At 38.7% G+C, this 20,329-nt stretch overlaps 1 protein-coding gene across 7 annotated transcripts in view; it reads right to left on the bottom strand.

The window, feature by feature from the left end:
* Nucleotides 1-518: 518 nt before the first annotated feature.
* Nucleotides 519-20,329, bottom strand: part of emid1 (EMI domain containing 1) — a 195,222-nt gene continuing 175,411 nt past the window's right edge. For 2 of the 7 annotated variants that reach the window (XM_076271405.1, XM_076271404.1), the window contains 3 exons: nt 7,864-7,948; nt 7,593-7,675; nt 519-1,565 (listed from right to left, as the gene is read on the bottom strand). In XM_076271405.1, the coding sequence (XP_076127520.1) occupies nt 1,341-1,565; nt 7,593-7,675; nt 7,864-7,948 (393 nt within the window). In that variant the 3' untranslated portion in view covers nt 519-1,340. Of the gene's footprint in view, nt 1,566-7,592; nt 7,684-7,863; nt 7,949-20,329 lie in introns of those variants that run through there. The other 5 variants (XM_076271408.1, XM_076271406.1, XR_012983739.1 and 2 more) reach the window with 5 other exon arrangements.

The raw sequence follows: 20,329 nt of genomic DNA, 5'->3' as shown, positions 1-20,329 counted from the left end.
GAATGACAGGAAGCAAGTGGGAGAGAGAGTCGGGGTGGGATCCGGAAAAGACCACGGGGCGGGAATCGAACCCGGTCGCCGGCGTACGGTGCAGGTGCCCCAGCCCCAGCCAGTCGCGCCATGGCTGGGGCCATTTTTGACCCTTTTGAAACAATGCGCACAACCTGATTGTGAAATTACCCCTAATCTAATAATGAGTGTAGCTGCAGTGCAGTGATGAACAGGATCCAAGTAGTTTGGCTGAAGTGGCTCCTTGTGAAAGTTATTGTCAAGTTCAACAGATGAGTAAATACAGTAGCAGTAGGATAAAGAAAAAAACTGTTGTTGGCGGTGTGTGCCACATGCTTACTGTCCCGTGCCACTGCCTACTGTCCTGCACCATTAACCTCTAGTTTCTTACTGTCCTACCCCACTTCCCCACGGCACTTACCTACCCACTTTTGTTACTTTATCGGTACAGACATTATAATATTATTGGGAAATGCACTTTATTACATTATCAGGAATTACATTACATGTTTTTTTGGAGTTATGAGGGGATTGTTTTTATTACATTATTGGGAGTTATTACATTATCAGGTTCTAGGGACCTGATGTTAGTTCATGTCATTTTGAATGCATAAAACTGACAATGAGGAGTCAAAATATGCTAAACTAATACAATATCAATACATGTACTGCCTTAACATTATGGACAGGAAACAAGTTAGACATTCCTTTAATAATACTGCAGGAGTAAATATAGAGAGAAGAAATTCACTGAAAGAGAGTAGAAATTCACTGAAAAGCATTCAAGTAACATATGCTTTCTATGCATTCAAGTATCATATGCTTTCTATGCATTATTTTATGCAAATGTGAACAAAACAGAGTGACACACTAAATAGAAGCATTAACCCAAGCTATATGCTTCATTTTGGAATGAGAATTTATGTATTACAGGGCCCCTACATGTGTTCATGATTCTACAAATGGATTAAACAAATATTACAACATTTTAAATACGTTGGTCTTAGTGTCATACAGGAAGGACATTACACAATTATGGTTTGAGTAATGCAACAAACAACTGGTTACTTGCAGACCATGCATATATACTTTAAGCATGTACATGTTTCCAATTTGCTTTTCTTTGTTTCCTAGAATGTTGTATATCTACAGGCAACTTCACTTTCAGGAATGCATTTCTGGTGAGAATACAAGTACAATGAACAGATGGAGAATGTGCAAGAGATTTCCAGGAAGGCAGTCCCCACAACATCCACCCATCTTCCCTGAGGTTTTCACCCATATTTACTAAATCATATGTCCTGGGGAGGACATCATGGATAACTACAAAATCAGTGAAATGAAAGGATATTAGAGTGGTGTTGCCTCTGAGAGACATCTGAGAAGATCAATATCTTCGTAACTTCTTTGTCAAAAGGATCATTTCCCATGAAAATGTTGATTTGCTGTCTGAAGAGATAGGACATGAGGTGGCAAAGGGCGTGTCCTTCTCTTGTTCCGGGAGAATTCAGTTGATGTGGTGCTAAAGGGTCCATCTCCTGATCCAATATCTGGCTCTGTTGGAAGACAGATTATTGTTTCCTGTAGATCAGGTCTATCTCTCAAAAGGGAATAAACAAATATTTAATAAGCAAGATTACTTTTTCTACATTAAATACAAAAGTATTGCAGGTCTCTGCAAAACAGAACTACTATGTTCTTCAAAATGTTTAAATGGAAATATTCCATCTAAAAATCAGTGTAGGCAGCCCACTCCCCACCCCCCAATACACACACACCATGCAGCATACCCCAAACTCACACCCGATACCCACACACCCCATTACCCCCCCCCCCATACACACACACACACCATTTCATCACCTCCCCCCCCCCCCCCAACACACACACACACACACACAGTAGCCCTTTTCACACAGAGATCACGCAAAATTTGCAGGAAGGGGAGATGTCTTTTTGCAGCATTGTGTGTCTGAAAACGAGGTGAAAATTTGCCGGCCTGCTGATCTGTTCACATGATCTGGTATTTTGGGGAGCCAGGAGGCAGGATCAGCTAGCAAATTAAAATGTGACGTTCAACAAGAGGCGTGTAGAGTGATAGTCGTAGGCCTCATGCGTGGGCCTTCAGATGCAGCAGGTGTGTGATTTCCAAAACCATGGCGGGAGAACCGACTATACTTTGGTTACTGTAGCTGCTGCACACATTTTTAGTACCCTACAACTGCAAGTGAAGTTGCTTTGCTTTGCTGTTACTTAGAATGTTAGATTCTTGCGATCAATGTCTTCAGATAATATAAAGTTGCACCCTCCCTATTTTTAAGTCTAGACTTAAAACATACCTCTTTAGTGCCTCCCATAGTTAGGTATGGTGCAGTGTGGAACTTCAACCACCTCAGGTTTTTTTGGAATGGACCACATTGCTGTCTCCTTGTGTGACTGGCACCCCAGTCATGCGTGCGATGGTGGTCACTGACCATACCTGCACTGGTGTTGACTACCCTTCACCATGCCTAAGTTATGCTGCTATAGCATAGTGCTGTCATGGACTTTTCATGTGTCACGCCGTACAACCCCTCCTCTCCCCTCCCCCCCCCCTCTCAACTCTCACTCTGCCTATTATCACTATGGTATAACACTATATAGTACCAATCAGACTCGGAATTTCACCATTTTATGGGCAAGGCCACTTGGCCTTCAGTTGGGCATATTTGGTGGGGGGCACAAAGGCCACATGTCAGGGCACCAAGGCCAAAAGTTAACAGTAGTACAGTAGTACAGTAGTATGCTATAAAAATAATCAAAGTTGTATTTAGCCTATTCCTAGCAGTAGTCCATGAAACATTACAAAAACATGAAACATGACATATTACATAGAACTGTAAAACATGTACATCATGTATTGAACAATTTAAGCACTGCTCAGCTTTAAGAAACTCAAATAGCCTAGATGCATGCTTAGCATTTTGTGATCATTAAGGCTCCTTTCACAAACTCTTAGTCAGCTGTATATCCTCTGTTTTTAATATTTACCGATATCTAGGCAATATAACATTTATTTTGTATTTGGCCTGTTATGAAATCATGTAGAACAATTTAAACACATTTTGAAACCTAAAGACCAAAGTTGGAGACATGAATGTAGACCTTACTGTCAATTTAAAACCGGAATACTCTGGAACGGCTAACTGTACAGGGGACTGCTTTACACCTCTGTGTTCGTTAAGGTCTGCGGTTTATTCTGATATATGGTTTGTCGTGTGTTGAACGAAGGGTTCGTGAAGTATTCCACCGAGATGAATGGGAGATGGGTGCAGAACCTTATTTAGAAGTTATGATTCAATTAAATCATATTTTTTACTTTTCTGGCGAACCGTTAACCACAGCAATTAGCGGCAACATCGTTTAAAAGCTGAGAAAAAGCTCTTTCATGTGATGTGATACATGTGTCTGTGTGATGAGTAGGCTACTTTGCGATCGCAAGTATTTCAACTGAGAAGAATGGGTGAATTTGGATGCACTTTGTTTCTTGCCATGTGCTGTTATTTTCTCCACTGCGTAAGACTGAATTAATTTGCGCTGTGATGCTAAGATTATTTTGACAGGCCATAGGCTAAATGAAAATCGCTATTAGACGGACGCAAAGCAGAATATTGAAAGAAAAAACCTTTGATTTTCAAAGGGGCATCACGGCCAACACAAGGGGCAACGACGGCCATGGCCGCCGTGGCCACCGTGAATTTACTACCCTGGTACCAATCACATACTTATTGATATTAACCATTTTTATTTATAGTAATACTAACCTAGCCTGGTCCTTACCGCCTGTGACTACGTTTCTCTTCGTCATACAGTCTGGCACAATGTAATAATAATCTGTCTCCGTAATGGGTGGGTGCTTATTTTGAGGTTTAAAATCATTGGAGTTCCCTTAACCAATTAGCAACGTTTGGTAATGACGTATGCTGTGCGCCGGAGTTCAGGCTCTTACGCTTACCAATTCCGCTTCCAGTTTAGGTTCTTACGCTTCCCACTTCTACTCTCAGTAGTAAACAGACCGCTGGCTAGTTTGTAGGCTACCTGACCGCCAGGGCAGTCTCTTCGTAGTGGATATATCTCTGTTGCGCCAGCCACAGACCGAGAGTTGTCTACCAAAAGCGTCACGTCACCAAGATTATATCAGCTCGTCACACGCCAGTTTTCCTCTTATCTCTTCTCGCCGCTTATCAGACAATTGTTGTTCTACGCAGCCCGGTGACTTCGTCGGAGCTACGGAGTTTACTTCGTCCCCCACGGGCTGTTCAGACTACACTCTCGGATAAGTTGGATTGTACTGATGACCTACGTGTTATTTAACCTGGAGCTTGCTCGGTTAAAGTAACAGTTGTTCTGCATAAAACAACGCAGCCTCACCTTGAGCCACGGTCGGTGACTGGCTAACGTTACTGTCCACAAGCATGGTAGCCTCGCCTTGAGCCCAGCTCGGCCACAGGCTAGCCTCAGTCTGTCAAACACAAACACGGAGCGGTTTACCTTGAGCACAGCTCGGTAACCGCTAGTCCCAGTCAAGCACAATCACAGCAGCCTTGCCTTGAGCCCCGCTCGGTAACCGGCTAGCTCACGTCAAGACACACCGCCTCGCCTTGAGCCCCGCTCGGTAGGCTAGCTAGTAGCTACTAACATTCCATTCCTTAAGTAGGCCTAACATTGCCGCATTGATTTTGTAAAGGTAATTTGAGAGTAGGGGGGAGAATAACGAGCAGCAAACGTTTATTTGAAAACATGATAAGTACTGATGCATGTAGTACACTTGTGCGTTTAGGTTTAGTTATCACCATCAAATCAAACTTTTCCCAAAGCTAGTTGGAAGGAGAGTTATACGACTTCCTTGCCATTTATAAAATTGACAAGACAAGCCTCTTGTTCCTGCTTTAATTGTGTGATGCCCTCGAGAGTTGAGACAACTTCGTGGATAGCTTCTAGCGTCTCTTCCTCCGTTGTCATTGTTGCTATGCTGTTGAACAACAAGCTTTGCTGGACTATAAGCAACTCGGCAGGCAAGTTTCACGTCATCACTCAACTGTTCGCTGAATGGCTCGGCTACACACAAGCCGTATAATGTGGGTTGGGCCAGACTACGTGCAAGACCTAAATCAAATTTAGGGCGGAAGTACGTAGGATGGTAACGACTAGGCTAATACTAACCCACTCTATATCTCTCTCTCTCTTCCCCATTACAAGTCATCAGCCATCCTTGTGTTTGGCCCTCATCTCACCTGAAGTCCCATCCCTACGACTGCCCTATCATCGCCTATTGCTGTCCCCCTGCCCGGATTCCTGGCCCGGGCAGCCTAGCGATCCACTACTTGCCCTATGACAACTCCTGATCCCCCTGGACAATTCATTTCCTACACTGGACTATTTTAACTTTCTGACACTAAATAGGATTCATGCATTGATATGTAACCATCCCACCTCTTTGTAACATACACCTCAGGTGGCTTTAAACACCATGTACTATTCTCTACACCTAACTAACTTATTCATTTATCATGTAAACAGACTTTACTGTTCTGTACTGACCCTAGGCAGATGGGTCAGGCCCTTGAGTCGTGGATCTGCTCGAGATTTCTTCCTACATGTATTTCCAATTCTAGGGAGTTTTTCCTTGCCCCTGTTACTCATGGGCCTTCTCTGATTGTTTAACACTCTATAAAGCGCCATGAGACATGTACAATGTTTTGGCGCTCTATAAGTGATATTAAATTAAATTAAAATTAAATTAAAATTGTAAAAAGGCCATTATGAAAATATTGTACAAACCATATCCACCAACACGAGACGAATGGCTGAAAATAGTGAGTGAAATACAGTATATATAATGGAATGTTTGACTCATAAAATAAGAGAGGAACAATGTGTTAAACAAATGGGGAAAGTGGACCATACTTACATGTTAACGACAGGATGAGGACTAAAGTACAGATATGCAGTGTTGTGCCTGAACGATAGTTCATGAACGATAGTCCATGAACTCGTTCATATTTTGGGCAACCGTGAACTGAACGTACTGTATTACTGCCTGATGAACTGTGAACTCGTTCATTCTGGTGTCTATGAACGGCACGCTCTCTCAGTTTAACTTCGTTCAATAAGGTGCCAGATTTCTATAGAGCCTTCCAGGCCAAAACCCGGCTAAAACACACCGTAAACAGGCCTTAATATGTAGCATAAAAAACACCCAATCTGGCAACACCAGCCACCACTGTCGCATCGCCACATGCGTCATCAAAACAAAAAGCAGCATGTAGGCGACAAAGCAGCAAGGAGACGTCGTATGACCATTTAAACGAGTTTTATGTCAAGGTCGGTGAGGATGGGAAAAATGTTATATTTCTGTGCAAAATTTGCCCGCCGGCTTTCAAAAAGAAAATCCAGTCACATCCACAGCAAACCTGAAACGGCACATTGAACTGAAGCACTCGGCTAGGCTGGGTGAACCCAGCCTGATCTGCCAGCAATTTCTTTTTGCTTAAAAGATTGGGCTTGGTCTGGTGAAAGCCAGACTAAAACTCGGCTAGCCTTTCAAGGGATGTGCAAGCAAATAAAAAAATCAAAACACAGTCAAGACAGATCCTTGACCCAAATTCCACAGTAGCAGCGCCGTTGTCATCTCCCAGCCGCAGCTGGACAACCTGGTGGTGCAGTATATTGTCGGAGACCTGCAGCCTTTGAGTAAAGTGGAAAGCCCAACTTTCATAAACTTAATTAAGATAAAATAATTACTGTCTGTGGTTCTATATGAATTATTACTATGAACTGAACTAGTTAATTTCAAAATTTGTGAACTGAACTTTGAATTAGTTCATGTAGAAAAGGAACTTTCCCAACACTGCTGATATGTCACAGGAACAAATTGTAATGATAAGGCAATCAATATTGTTCATGGGTTGATCATTTTGTTTGTTTTGTTTTCTAATTGTTTTTGTATATATGTGATAAAATTATAAAGTTTTTTAAAAATATATAATATTGCATTTGATTTTAATAATATCTATAGGAATACATTGTTGTGGTAAAGAATACATTAGTTCAAACTTCTTCAAAGTTTGTTATGAGAGTTCAGCCAATTGCTGTCATTTTTGGTACTCATTTAGTCACCATAGATACCTTTTGACATTCAAATATTAGTTATAAAATGCAGTCAGTGTTTAAACGGTTGTGCATTTCATATTAAATTATGCAAATGTTATGTAAATTCAGACAAATTAATGCAAATAGTTTATGTTCCATATTATACATACATGCCACCAAGAAGAAAAAATAATGTTTATCGTCATAAATTGTCAATTGTCAAACTGTGCTTAGACAATTGATTTACATCAGCCCCTGTTCACTTTGCAGGGGAATGTTTTGTAGTGTACAGCATGCTCCTCTTCATTTTTCTGCACACTATTAAATGCTGGTGCTAATATTTGTATAATATACAGACTAACAAGTGTATATGTAAATATTGTAAATGTTGACTTATCCTTGCAAATAGAGCAGGATCGTCAGTGTATGTTATGAAATTGGAAGAACATTACCTGGCCAGATGATTGCCTCCAGCAGTTGCACCCTGCGAGCGAGAAGCTCAAGGTCTGCTTGCAGCTCACGGTACATCTGCAAACTAATGTCCTATCGGAAATAGCAGTAACAACAGACTGATGCGAGATTATGAAGTGGAGCGCCTACTTCAAGTCCTCAATTCATCCTTGTATTCAAGGAGAAAAGAGGGAGGTGATAGACAGACATCCCTAACCACTGACCTGTGGTTTCCCTGCCTGTATCTGACCCTGCCTCAGGCCACCTACTCACCATGGATACCAATCATAGTTTCGAGGATTAAAACCCTCTCGGCTAAGATCTTCAGTGCTTCACGGATTTGGTGAATTCCATCCCCCTGTGAACATAGATACAGCTGTATTGGGTATTGAGCAAAAGCCAATCAAAGCCATTGCGAAGATGCATGTTTCCATTCACCATATTGCCTTAAGGGATCAATCTATTAGCAGTTAGAAGTGTTAATGCATTTCCAAAAACTCTTCTAATGATTTATTACAGTTTTCTCTGGCCATGCGACAAGATCATGCATAAATCTACATGCATTTCATAAGCCATCTCTAAGATATAATTGGAAACATAACTCATGTTATGCATTGTAAAAAATGAGGAATTTATTTGGCCTGAGGAGCATTGTATTCTTATCTTGTAATTATGACTTCTCTTTCTCATAATCATGACTTACAGTACTAAGAATTTAATAAGTGCTACCACCCCTTTGCTGCGAAGATCCTGACTGCACCACCACAAAAGGCAAACTTTCCTAAAAGGACCATTTGGATTTTTCATGGGTTTTTCAGGTTCATAATGATGCCACACATTTATACCCAGAAGGATAAACAACTTGATTGATTGAGGGATGGCTAATCGTAGCTGTTAAAAGCCAACTAGCAAAGCACAACAAACTTCAATTAAAATTTTCAATTTAATTTCACTTATAGAGCACCAAAACATTACACATGTCTCATGGCGCTTTACAGAGTGTTAAAACATTCAGAGAGAGCTTATGAGTAACAGGGGCGAGGAAAAACTCCCTAGGATTGGAGATACATATAGGAAGAAACCTCAAGCAGATCCACAACTCAAGGGCCTTTCCCATCTGCCTAGGGTCAATTACAGGGCAGTAAGGTCTGTATATGGTAAATGAAAGGTTAGTTAGGTATAGAGAATAGAACATAGTGTTTAAAGCCACCTGAGGTATATGTTACAAAGAGGTAGGATGGTTACATATCCAGTATGATAATGCATGAATCCTATTTAGTAGTGATGCACCGATATATCGGCAGGCTATCGGTATCGGCTGATATGGGCCTTTTTTGCTGCCATTGGCCATCTGCGAAACGGCCGATATTAGTGGTTATTCTGACTGTTATTCTAACTTTCCATTTGCAGAGGGATATGCAAGATTAAAGTTCTTTTCTTCTCTCTCCAGGGCCTAAATTTCACTGCAGGATTGTGGGCATTGTGCATAATTTGTTCAAGTCACGCAACTCTAGCCATCATAATGCGAGAAATTCCCGCATACACTTTACAGCCTGTCTGATAGTGTTAATCTAATCACAAAGTGGCGTGAATGTGGGGCTATTGACCAGATGGATCAACTAGGCCTACCGAGTTAAATTGAGCATAGCCTCACGCAGAAGCACAAACACACACACACACACACACACATACACGCACAGAATCACACTTTGCGCTTACGCAAATAGACCACTTTGTGCTTACGCAAATAGGCTACGCAACCATGACAAACTTTTACATCTGGAGAGAGCTCCTTGCTAACTATCCTGCTAGCTCAGGTCACGTCTGTCAGTAGTGCTCACTAAAATCATTAATAAACATTGCAAGACACTTATCTGATCCCAGAAAATGTTTCTTTGACTTGTTCGTTTTTTGTTTTACATTTATTTATTTTAACATTTATTTTATCTAATGACGTAGAAAACATAATTTTTCTACATATCCTTGTGCACTATGCGCAACTTTTATTCACTAGCCTAAAACTGTGAGACTGAAGGCTAATTACTCTCACGTATTTCTTAAAGTCACTCAATTACACCTACACATCACCAATGTGCATTCAATTAGACCTATACACCACATTAAAGATGTTTAAAAGTATTCAAATGAAATATGTTTAGCTACTAGTAATTATGCAAATTATAAAATGCCATACATTATTAACTAAATACACTTTATATGAATTTCAAATGTATTTTGAAAATTTTGTTGCCAGCAAAGGTGTATCAAAAAATATTGGTATCGGTATCGTTATCGGCCAAAGTGAAATTTTAAATATTGGTATTGCCATCGCCCCAGAATTTCAATATCGGTATCATTACTATTTAAACGTCCCACATACTCGACGCACCCGGCCTGTAGCGCGACAATGTGACATCACAGAAGCGCCGTAACCATTTATACTTGCGCGTGGTGGTTGTGACACTAGTTGCAATATTCTCCTGAACAGAGGTGTCGCTGTTGTGAAAAGATTAACGCTAACTACGTTACACAGCAGAAGAAGCTGCAGTAAGAAACACTAGTACCTAGCTTCTGTGATGATGGTGCTTCAGACTTTGGTTGCTACTATTCACAACTATCACCATCATTATCATCTAGTTTCCAAGGTGTGCGCACAGGTAGATAGATAGATAGATAGATGGATATATAGATAGATACTTTAGTCATCCCGAGGGAAATTTTAATAATTTAAACAGTTTAGTTAGCTGGCTCGCTGTTTTTTTCTAGAAATGGAGATATAACGTCTTTCATGAAATATAAAGTGTTGCCTGTAAACTTTCCAGGGAAGTGATCAGCGAGACCTGGCGTGACTGCCACCTAGTGATAGACCCATGAAAATGGCCTGGTTTTGAGCTGCCATGCATGCGTCACTGATTCGACCCAAAGTGGCAACCGAGTTATGATAAAATGTCCAGATAAAATGTCCAGATTGTGCGTTTTCATGAGATCGTCATATATTTAATTTCCATTCATCACAGAGTTCCCAAAATCACATATAAGGTGTGTTAGTGTCTAGTTTCGTAATTAAAAAAAAAAGCTAAAAACGTAATATTACGTTTTTGGCACTCAACGCATGGTAAGGAAAAACGTAATATTACGTTTTTGGCACAATAGATATCCTTTGTTTGAAAATAAATTGTTTCTATTCTTTCCTCTTAATTCCATGTGTTGCAACTCTCGCTGGTAACTTTGTTAACTTATCCAGCAAACTATTAAAAAATTCACGACTGTAACAAAACACTGCAACTCTCACTTGCCCTCGAACTAGTCCATCTTCCTGTTTCAGCTTTTTCGCGCTCGTCTGAAAAAAAATGAGTGGTGCGCTACCTCGCACTACCTGGCTAAAATCCTGGTGTGCCAGCATTTTGACGTCACAATGTCGCGCTACCGGTCGGGTGCGTCAAGTATGTAGAACGCTTTAGTGTCAGAAACTCTGCCTATATTTCTCATATGCAATTGTGTGTCAACTGTGGGACGAGGTCCTCAGGGCCAGATATACGTACATTTGCGAACGTAGCGTTATCAGCGTCATGGACAAACCGCAGATTGCGAACGCTGTCAGACCCAAGTTTCCGTCGTATTTATCAAACGTTCAATCCATGGAGTAAACTGCGCCTTTCTCCGCCCATAAACATAATTTACGAACGTCCACAACTGAACGGCAGAGCCTACATACAAATGAACCTTTAAAAATTTAATGAAGTTAACTGATGACAACATTAAAAAGACTCAAGCGTTTAGCGATCATGAAATAATACCATACATGATAAGATGTCAACAAACAGGGAGATAATGAAGATCAGCAGTTCTACTCAAACTTCTTGTGCACGTAGGCTATGGAAGATTGGTCAAATCTAGCAAGTAGGAAAGTTTAAGCGAATGACGTGAAAGTGAAAGTAAGACATTCGAAAGGCCAATGAAAGTTAAGGTTAGTACTATTGATCTTACTACTTACAAACTAGAGGTCTAGAGGCCCGCCCGCTCCCGCAATATTCTGTCCCGCTCCCGCATTAATGTGTAATTTTTAGTCCCGCTCCCGCCCGCATCTGTAACATGATGTCCCGCTCCTGCCCGCTAAAGCCCGCATGCAGGAGGGATAGCCTATTCAGTTTTTCTTTCTGTCTCACGAAAGGAGCACACACACCTGAGAAAGATGCCAGATGTCAGTTTCTTGGTTCTGAATGTAGGCTAACAACTGAAGTAGGCCTAGTCTGGTGCCCTCTTCCTCTGTCATGCTTTCGATTTCGAGTTTTGACAATGAGCAGCAGGAACAAATTGAACCCACGTAAACGACAATATAGGATAGGCCTGCTATCCGTCAGTTATGCTTAAACCCCATTTTTAATGCTGCCTAACAGAACATCCAGCTGAACTATAGTTATGAACACTACTTTAATCATTTCCATATTTAATTTTCCGGACATATTTCATTTGCGGGAGTGCAGTGAATCATCGGTTTGTCCCGCACCCGCGAACGCACCTCTCTTATCCCGCCCGCTCCCACAAAGAGATTTCAAAAGTTGTCCCGCGCCGCACTCCTTTGCGTCGGGACCCGCGGGTCTACCGCGGCAGTGCAGACCTCTAGTCTACACCTCTTATCTCGCTCTTTCTCTCTCTGTCTCTGCAGACACACAAATGTCACTGTCAGACACATACAGACACATCTAAAAGTATGTATGCATGTTCTGAGTCTGAATGCTATAGCCCACCTACACCTTTAAAGTGCCCGTATTAAGACAAAATCACTTTTTGGGGATTTGGGGTGTTATTTTCTTCAGGCACTTCCACATGCATACAAACTAGGGGTGTGAATCTCTCATGTAAAAGACGATACGATTCACATCTAGATACATGGGCACGATTCGATACAAGAAAAGATACATGTTCATAAAAAACGATTCAGTACGATGCGATGCGATTCGATGCAATTCGATGCAGTTGAAGAATGGAAAGCATTCTGAAAGATTTTTTATCATTTGCTTAAGGTGCACATTCATTTTATATTATCAATTATCATGGTCATGTCGATTAGGCAAAAACAAATGTGTGAATATGATTATCTAAACTGAGGTTTGTATCATATACTGTATTGAAATGAAAAAAGAATAGTCTACATTTCAGTCAAACACAGCAGCCAAATACAACATAAAAATACATTTTTATAGACTTTATAGATTTTATAGAGTTATATCTGATTGTTTTCAAGGAGCTGTAGCCTATTCAGTCCCTCCAGGATTTTGCGAGGATTTTTTGAGATTGTTGCGATCTAAAATGCCTGATTTCGCGACAACTTTTCTAAAAAATTGCGATGGAAGTTGCGGTGTTTTTAGCTGTTTGTTGCAAAGAAATTGCGAGAGGAAGTGAAAATTGCAAAAATAGTTGCGATTTTTTTTTTTATTATTATTTTTTAATTGAGGGGTAATTAAGGTTAGTAAGACCAAAATTACACGGATTATCTTGATGCTTATTAAAAAGGATAAGTAAAGGTAAATAGTAGGGAGTTACAGAAAATCAAACTTTTCTTTATTTGTGTAAATACTTTGACTGGGGTAATTCACAAAGCAGTATAACCTTTAGTAGAACTGTCCAAAAAAGACAGCCCCCTAAATAGATAATGCCATATGTTTCAATACATTCATATATGTTGTAATTAGAGTGCATGAAAATGCACTCTACTGTTCTTCCTAGGCTTCTTCTTCTTCTTATTATTATTATTAGAGTGCATGAAAATGCACTCTACTGATCTTCCTAGGCTTCTTCTTCTTCTTCTTATTAGAGTGCATGAAAATGCACTCTACTGTTCTTCCTAGGCTTCTTCTTCTTCTTATTCTTATTATTTTTCTTCTTCTAACGCAGTTAATGCAGCTTCAACCGTTTAACGTAGAAACTTCATTCAAACTGCGTTGCGTAGGTCTTACTTATGACATGTGGGCTTTGTATTTTTCATCTTTGTAACTTTTATACTTTTTAAACTATTAATTAAAAACTACTCAAAATTTCCCCATAGACTTAACATGGGCTGATGACATCACAATGGACTAATTAACTTGATTTGCACCTGTATCTTCTTCCAGCTGCTCATCTAGGCCCCATCAAAGAATCAGTTCAACTGATTGCACCTGTATCAACTGCTTTCTACTGAACTAGACCAACTCTCTCTGTGTCTCTACATTCTACAAGGATATAAGACACATTTCATCCAACTTTCTATCCATTCATCCTCTTCAAACCATTCACTCATCCACCCATTAAACTATCAATCAACATCCATTAAACAATCTGCCTATCAACATCCATTCAACTTTCTGTCTATCAACATCCATTACACTATCTACATTTAACTTTTAAACTATATACTCTGTCTCAGGCTTTAAGCATACAATATGGCTCTATTAAGACTGCCGTTAAGCAATTAGAATCCTAGGCCAGGTGGCCAGGCCACCTGCACCCTATCAGTTTCTCAGGCTAACCTTTTACACTATCCACCTATTTGACTGTTCAGTCAGTCCAACTATATTAAACCTCATCTACCTAGTTCAGTCATTCCTATATTAAACCTCATCTACCTAGTTCAGTCATTCCAACTATATTAAACCTCATCTACCTAGCAAATAATTTAACCATTTGAATCCTATGGCAGGTGTTCGGGCCACCTGCATCAACTGCCAGTCTCAGGCTTTAAGCATACAAACTGGCCCTATTAAGACTACACATCCTGTTCAACTGCTTCCTCTGCCAAAAACTGTTTCAAAATAAAAGTCCTCACTACAATATTTCACTGTTAAACAATTTAACCCTTTAAACTACTGAACTTTTTAACGGTTCAGCCATTGTAACTGTTACTTGTCATCAACTATGACTCCTACCCACTGTAGCTAGTTAGCATGGTTAGCATAGTTAGCATGTTAGCATGCTAGTTAGCATTTTTAGCAAAACTGTTAAAAATGATTAGCTAAGTTAGCTAAGTAACGTGGTTAGCATAGTTAGCATGCTAGCGTGTTAGCATGCTAGTTAGCATTTTTTGTAAAACTGCTAAAAATGATTAGCTAAGTTAGCTAAGTCACATGGTTAGCATTGTTAGCATGCTAACATGTTAGCATGCTAGTTAGCATTTTTAACAAAACTGCTAAAAATTATTAGCTAAGTTAGCTAAGTAGTATGGTTAACATAGTTAGCATAACTGCTAAAAATGATTAGCTAGGTTAGCTAAGTAACATGGTTAATATAGTTAGCATGTTAGCATGCTAATTAAAATAGTTAGCATACCTACTAAAAATGATTAGCTAAGTTAGCTAAGTCACATGGTTAGCACACTTAACATGTTAGCATGCTAGTTAGCATACCTACTAAATATGAAAACATTAGTTAAGTTAACTAAGTTAAGTAACTTGGTTAACATTATTATCTTTGATAACATAGTTAGCATAACTGCTAGCAAACATTAGAGCCATTCCAACTGTCAGTTATCGTCAATTATCTACCTAAATAATTTAACCATTTAAATTATCCACCTATTTAACCGTTCAATCATTCCAACTATATTAAACCTTATCTACCAAATAAATCATTTAACTATATAAACTATCCACCTATTTAACTGTTCAGTCATTCCAACTATATTAAACCTCATCTACCTAGCAACCAATATAGTTTGTTTTTACTCTGTATGATATTTTACATCATATTTTTTGCATTTTCATGCACTGTATTTCCTTCAGGAAATGCTTTTCTAGTTACAGTGCATGAAAATGCACTGTACTGTTCTTCCTAGGCTTCTTCTTCTTCTTCTTCTTCTTCTTCTTCTTCTTATTATTATTTTTCTTCTTCTAACGCAGTTAATGCAGCTTCAACCGTTTAACGTAGAAACTTCATTCAAACTGCGTTGCGTAGGTCTAACTGTAGCTAGTTAGCATGGTTAGCATAGTTAGCATGCTAGCATGTTAGCATGCTAGTTAGCATTTTTAGCAAAACTGCTAAAATGATTAGCTAAGTTAGCTAAGTCACATGGTTAGCATAATTAGCATGCTAGCATGTTAGCATGCTAGTTAGCATTTTTAACAAAAACTACTAAAATGATTAGCTAAGTTAGCTAAGTCACATGGTTAGCATAGTTAGCATGCTAATTAGCATAGTTATCATAACTAATAAAATTATTAGCTAGGTTAACTAAGTCATATGGTTAGCATAGGTAACATTTTAACATTGTTAACATACTAGTTAGCATAGTTACTTGGTTAACATTATTATCTTTGTTAACATAGTTAGCATAACTGCTAGCAAACATTGGAGCCATTCCAACTGTTAGTTATCGTCAACTATCTGCCTAAATAATTTAACCATTTCAATTATCAACCTATTTAACTGTTCAGTCATTCCAACTATAGTAAACCTTATCTACCAAGCAAATAATTTAACCATATGAACTCATCATATTTTTGCATTTTCATGCACTATATTTCCTTCAGGAAAAGCTTTTCTAGTTACAGTGCATGAAAATGCACTGTACTGTTCTTCCTAGGCTTCTTCTTATTATAGTGCATGAAAATGCACTATACTGTTCTTCCAAAATTTCTTATTCTTATTTTTCTTCTTCTAACGCGTTTAATGCAGCTTCAACCGTTAAACGTAGAAACTTCATTCAAACTTTGTTACGTAGGTCTTACTTAGGACATTTGGGCTATGTATTTTTCAACTTTGTAACTTTTATACTTTTTAAACTATTAATTAAAAACTATCAAAATTTCCCCATTGACTTAACATTATGATTATGACATCACAATACGGCCGTTAAGCAATTAGAATCCTATGGCAGGTGTTCGGGCCACCTGCCTCAACTGCCAGTCTCAGGCTTTAAGCATACAAACTGGCCCTATAAAGACTACACATCCTGTTCAACTGCTTCCTCTGCCAAAAACTGTTTCAAAATAAAAGTCCTCACTACAATATTTCACTGTTACACAATTTAACCCTTTAAACTACTGAACTTTTTAACTGTTCAGCCATTGTAACTGTTACTTGTCATCAACTATGACTCCTACCCACTGTAGCTAGTTAGCTAAGTTAGCTAAGTAACTTGGTTAGCATAGTTAGCATGCTAGTTAGCATTTTTTGCAAAACTGCTAAAAATGATTAGCTAAGTTAGCTAAGTCATATTGTTAGCATAGTTAGCATGCTAGCAAGTTAGCATGCTAGTTAGCATTTTTTGCAAAACTGCTAAAAATGATTAGCTAAGTTAGCTAAGTCATATTGTTAGCATAGTTAGCATGCTAACATGTTAGCATGCTAGTTAGCATTTTTTGCAAAACTGCTAAAAATGATTAGCTAAGTTAGCTAAGTCTCATGGTTAGCATAGTTAGCATGCTAACATGTTAGCATGCTAGTTAGCATTTTTTACAAAACTGCTAAAAACGATTAGCTAAGTTAGCTAAGTCACATGGTTAGCATAGTTAGCATGCTAGCATGTTAGCATGCTAGTTAGCATTTTTAGAAAAACTGCTAAAAACGATTAGCTAAGTTAGCTAAGTCACATGGTTAATATAGCTAGCATGCTAGCATGTTAGCATGCTAGTTAGCATTTTTAGAAAAACTGCTAAAAATGATTAGCTAAGTAAGCTAAGTCACATGGTTAGCATAGTTAGCTTGCTAGCATGTTAGCATGCTAGTTAGCATTTTTAGAAAAACTGCTAAAAATTATTAGCTAAGTTAGCTAAGTCACATGGTTAGCATAGCTAGCATGCTAGCATGTTAGCATGCTAGTTAGCATTAGCTAAGTTAGCTAAGTCACATGGTTAGCATAGTTAGCATGCTAGCATGTTAACATGCTAGTTAACATTTTTAGTAAAACTGCTAAAATAATTGAATAGTTGAATTATTAAACTACTAAAAATGATTAGCTAAGTTAGCTAAGTCACATGGTTAGCATAGTTAGCATGCTAGCATGTTAGCATGCTAGTTAACATTTTTAGCAAAACTACTAAAAATGATTAGCTAAGTTAGCTAAGTCACATGGTTAGCATAGTTAGCATGCTAGCATGTTAACATGCTAGTTAGCATTTTTAGCAAAACTGTTAAAAATGATTAGCTAAGTTAGCTAAGTAAAATGGTTAGCATGCTAGCATGTTAGCATGCTAGTTAGCATAGTTAGCAAAACTGCTAAAAAAATGATTAGCTAGGTTAGCTAAGTCACATGGTTAACATAGTTAGCATGTTAGCATTGCTAACATGCTAGTTAGCATAACTACTAAAAATGAAAACATTAGCTAAGTTAACTAAGTTAAGTATTATCCACCTATTTAACCGTTCAATCATTCCAACTATATTAAACCTTATCTACCAAGCAAATCATTTAACCATATAAACTATCCACCTATTTAACTGTTCAGTCACTCCAACTATATTAAACCTCATCTACCTAGCAACCAATATAGTTTGTTTTTACTCTGTATGATATTTTACATCATATTTTTTGCATTTTCATGCACTGTATTTCCTTCAGGAAATGCTTTTCTAGTTCATATTAAGTTCATATCTTTTTAATTATTCATATTCTGTGACTTGCATAATTACTAATAGCCAACTAAGTATCTAGTAATTTCATATTGATTTAAACTATTAGACTACACTTTTCTTTAATGTTATTACATTGGTGGTGTGTAAGTCTAATTGACTGCCTGCCACTTTAAGGACGTGAGAGTAGCGTAATAACATATTTAAGTGGATTGGAACGCTTGCATCTCACTGTGTTCAGCTACGACTGGAAATAACTTTTTGCATAGTGCATCACGATATGTGGATAGAATTCGGGATGTTTTCTATGTCATTAGTTAAAATAAATGTTAAAAAATAACTCGTATGAAATCATTCCTGGATCATAGAAGAGGTAAATGCCTTACAATGCTATTAATTTCTATGATTTTGGTAGCACTGCACTACACAAACTGAGCCCACAAGCTAGCAAACATGACACGAGATAAAAGGACATCTCCAGGTGTAAACGTTTGCCATGCATATTGTAGCCTACTCAAATGTCAGTAAACCAAGTAGGCCTTAATTAACTTACTTTCATAGCTTAGGCAGGTTAGCAACACTAGGTTGAGATGACAGATGCAAGTAAAGCAGATCATTAACGTTAGCCTTCTATTTATTGTCATCAAAACTGCAGAGGAGTGAACAAGTTATAGGGCAGTCTCTGGTGTCTGCAGAAGTGAGTGTGGCCTAGGTCAATATTCTGCGCGAGGGGCTGTTGTGGTAGGTGAAATTTCATGGGGAAACCATGATGATTGGTCAAATTTGCGAAAAAGTTGCAGTGTTTGGACAAAATTGCGAGGTCGCCCAGAATTCACGAGGATTTGCTGAATTTGCGTTAATTGTTGCGATCGCAACATCGCGAATTCCTGGAGGGACTGCCTATTGTTGAGGTAAGACAATACCGAAATAAAATAAAACAGTGCTTAAAGGCAATCTTGGCCTTTTCTCATAAAGCCTACAATAATAAAATAGGCCTACATATCAATGAACTGGGCCTATTTTGTTCCAAGTCTGAGTGAATATGAACAAAATAATAATAATTCGTGCATCGTTTTAGCAGCAAGGGCCAAATTATTCTTTAACATTAAGGAAATCCCTTCATCAAACGTAAGGCTACTCTACAGACTATCGTTGCCATTTAGGAATGCTATAGTAAGTGTTTAATTTCGCTCTGGATTTTGAAAAACAAAAGAGTAAAAACTGTCAAACAAACGACCGAGTGTGAGTTGTCACGTGCTTAAGTTGCAGTAGATGTATGGGTAATGAAGTCCTTTGACAACTTTGGGCAATGAATGTAGCCCAAAACGGGATGAACGCGCTGCTTGCAACGTAAATGAGAGTCTGAGCGAGCAGAAAAGGTTGTGAACCAATTCGTAACAAGTAAATCGATATTCATTTCAGTTTTATTCCGATACGGGGCTTCACATATCGATGTAGCCGTACCTTACACGTTAAAAACGGATACCGATACGTATCGGTTAATCTTTACACCCCTAATACAAACGTAAAAAAAAAAAAAAAATCCACGCTGTGTCTCCGACTAAGCTGTTAAAAATCGGCAGGGCCGTCTACATCATCGGCCAAAACATTTGAATATTCTTCCCACCCACCACGCACTAACGTTGTATGTGCTGCATGTACATGCCCTTTTTCAGGGGAAAGATGACTGTTTGGATATAATGGAAACCTATGGAGCTGCATTGAAGTGGGGCTTATACTTACTAAGTCTTTAAACAAACGTGAATAAAAGGCACAGAATAAGGTTAGTGTAAGTTATCTGTGTGTTCGTAGGATTTAGGTGACCATTACACTAGGGCTGCACGATTATGGCCAAAATGATAATCACGATTACAGTGTTGGGGAGTAACAGAATACATGTACCGGCGTTACGTATTCAGAATACAAATTATGAGTAACTGTATTCCGTTACAGTTACAATTTAAATAGCTGGTATTTAGAATACAGATAGATAGATAGATAGATAGATAGATAGATACTTTATTGATACCCAGGGGAAATTCAAGGTCTTAGTAGCATACAGACATAACACACACATTCACTGCAGAAAAAAAGTATCTAACAACACGGCTGTACTCTATAAAAGGGGCATGGGTAGGCTGTATCTGCTGAGGCGACTCAGATCTTTTGGGGTTCAGGGGGAGCTTTTGAGAAC

The sequence above is a fragment of the Alosa pseudoharengus genome, unplaced genomic scaffold (genome assembly GCF_046254945.1).
Source record: "Alosa pseudoharengus isolate Yale_2024_CS ecotype anadromous, Long Island Sound unplaced genomic scaffold, YU_APseudo_1.1 YU_APseudo_1.1_scf_6, whole genome shotgun sequence".
Lineage (NCBI taxonomy): Eukaryota > Metazoa > Chordata > Actinopteri > Clupeiformes > Clupeidae > Alosa > Alosa pseudoharengus.
The sequence above is the reverse complement of the archived record's forward strand: the minus strand, read 5'-3'. Positions and strand labels throughout refer to the sequence as shown.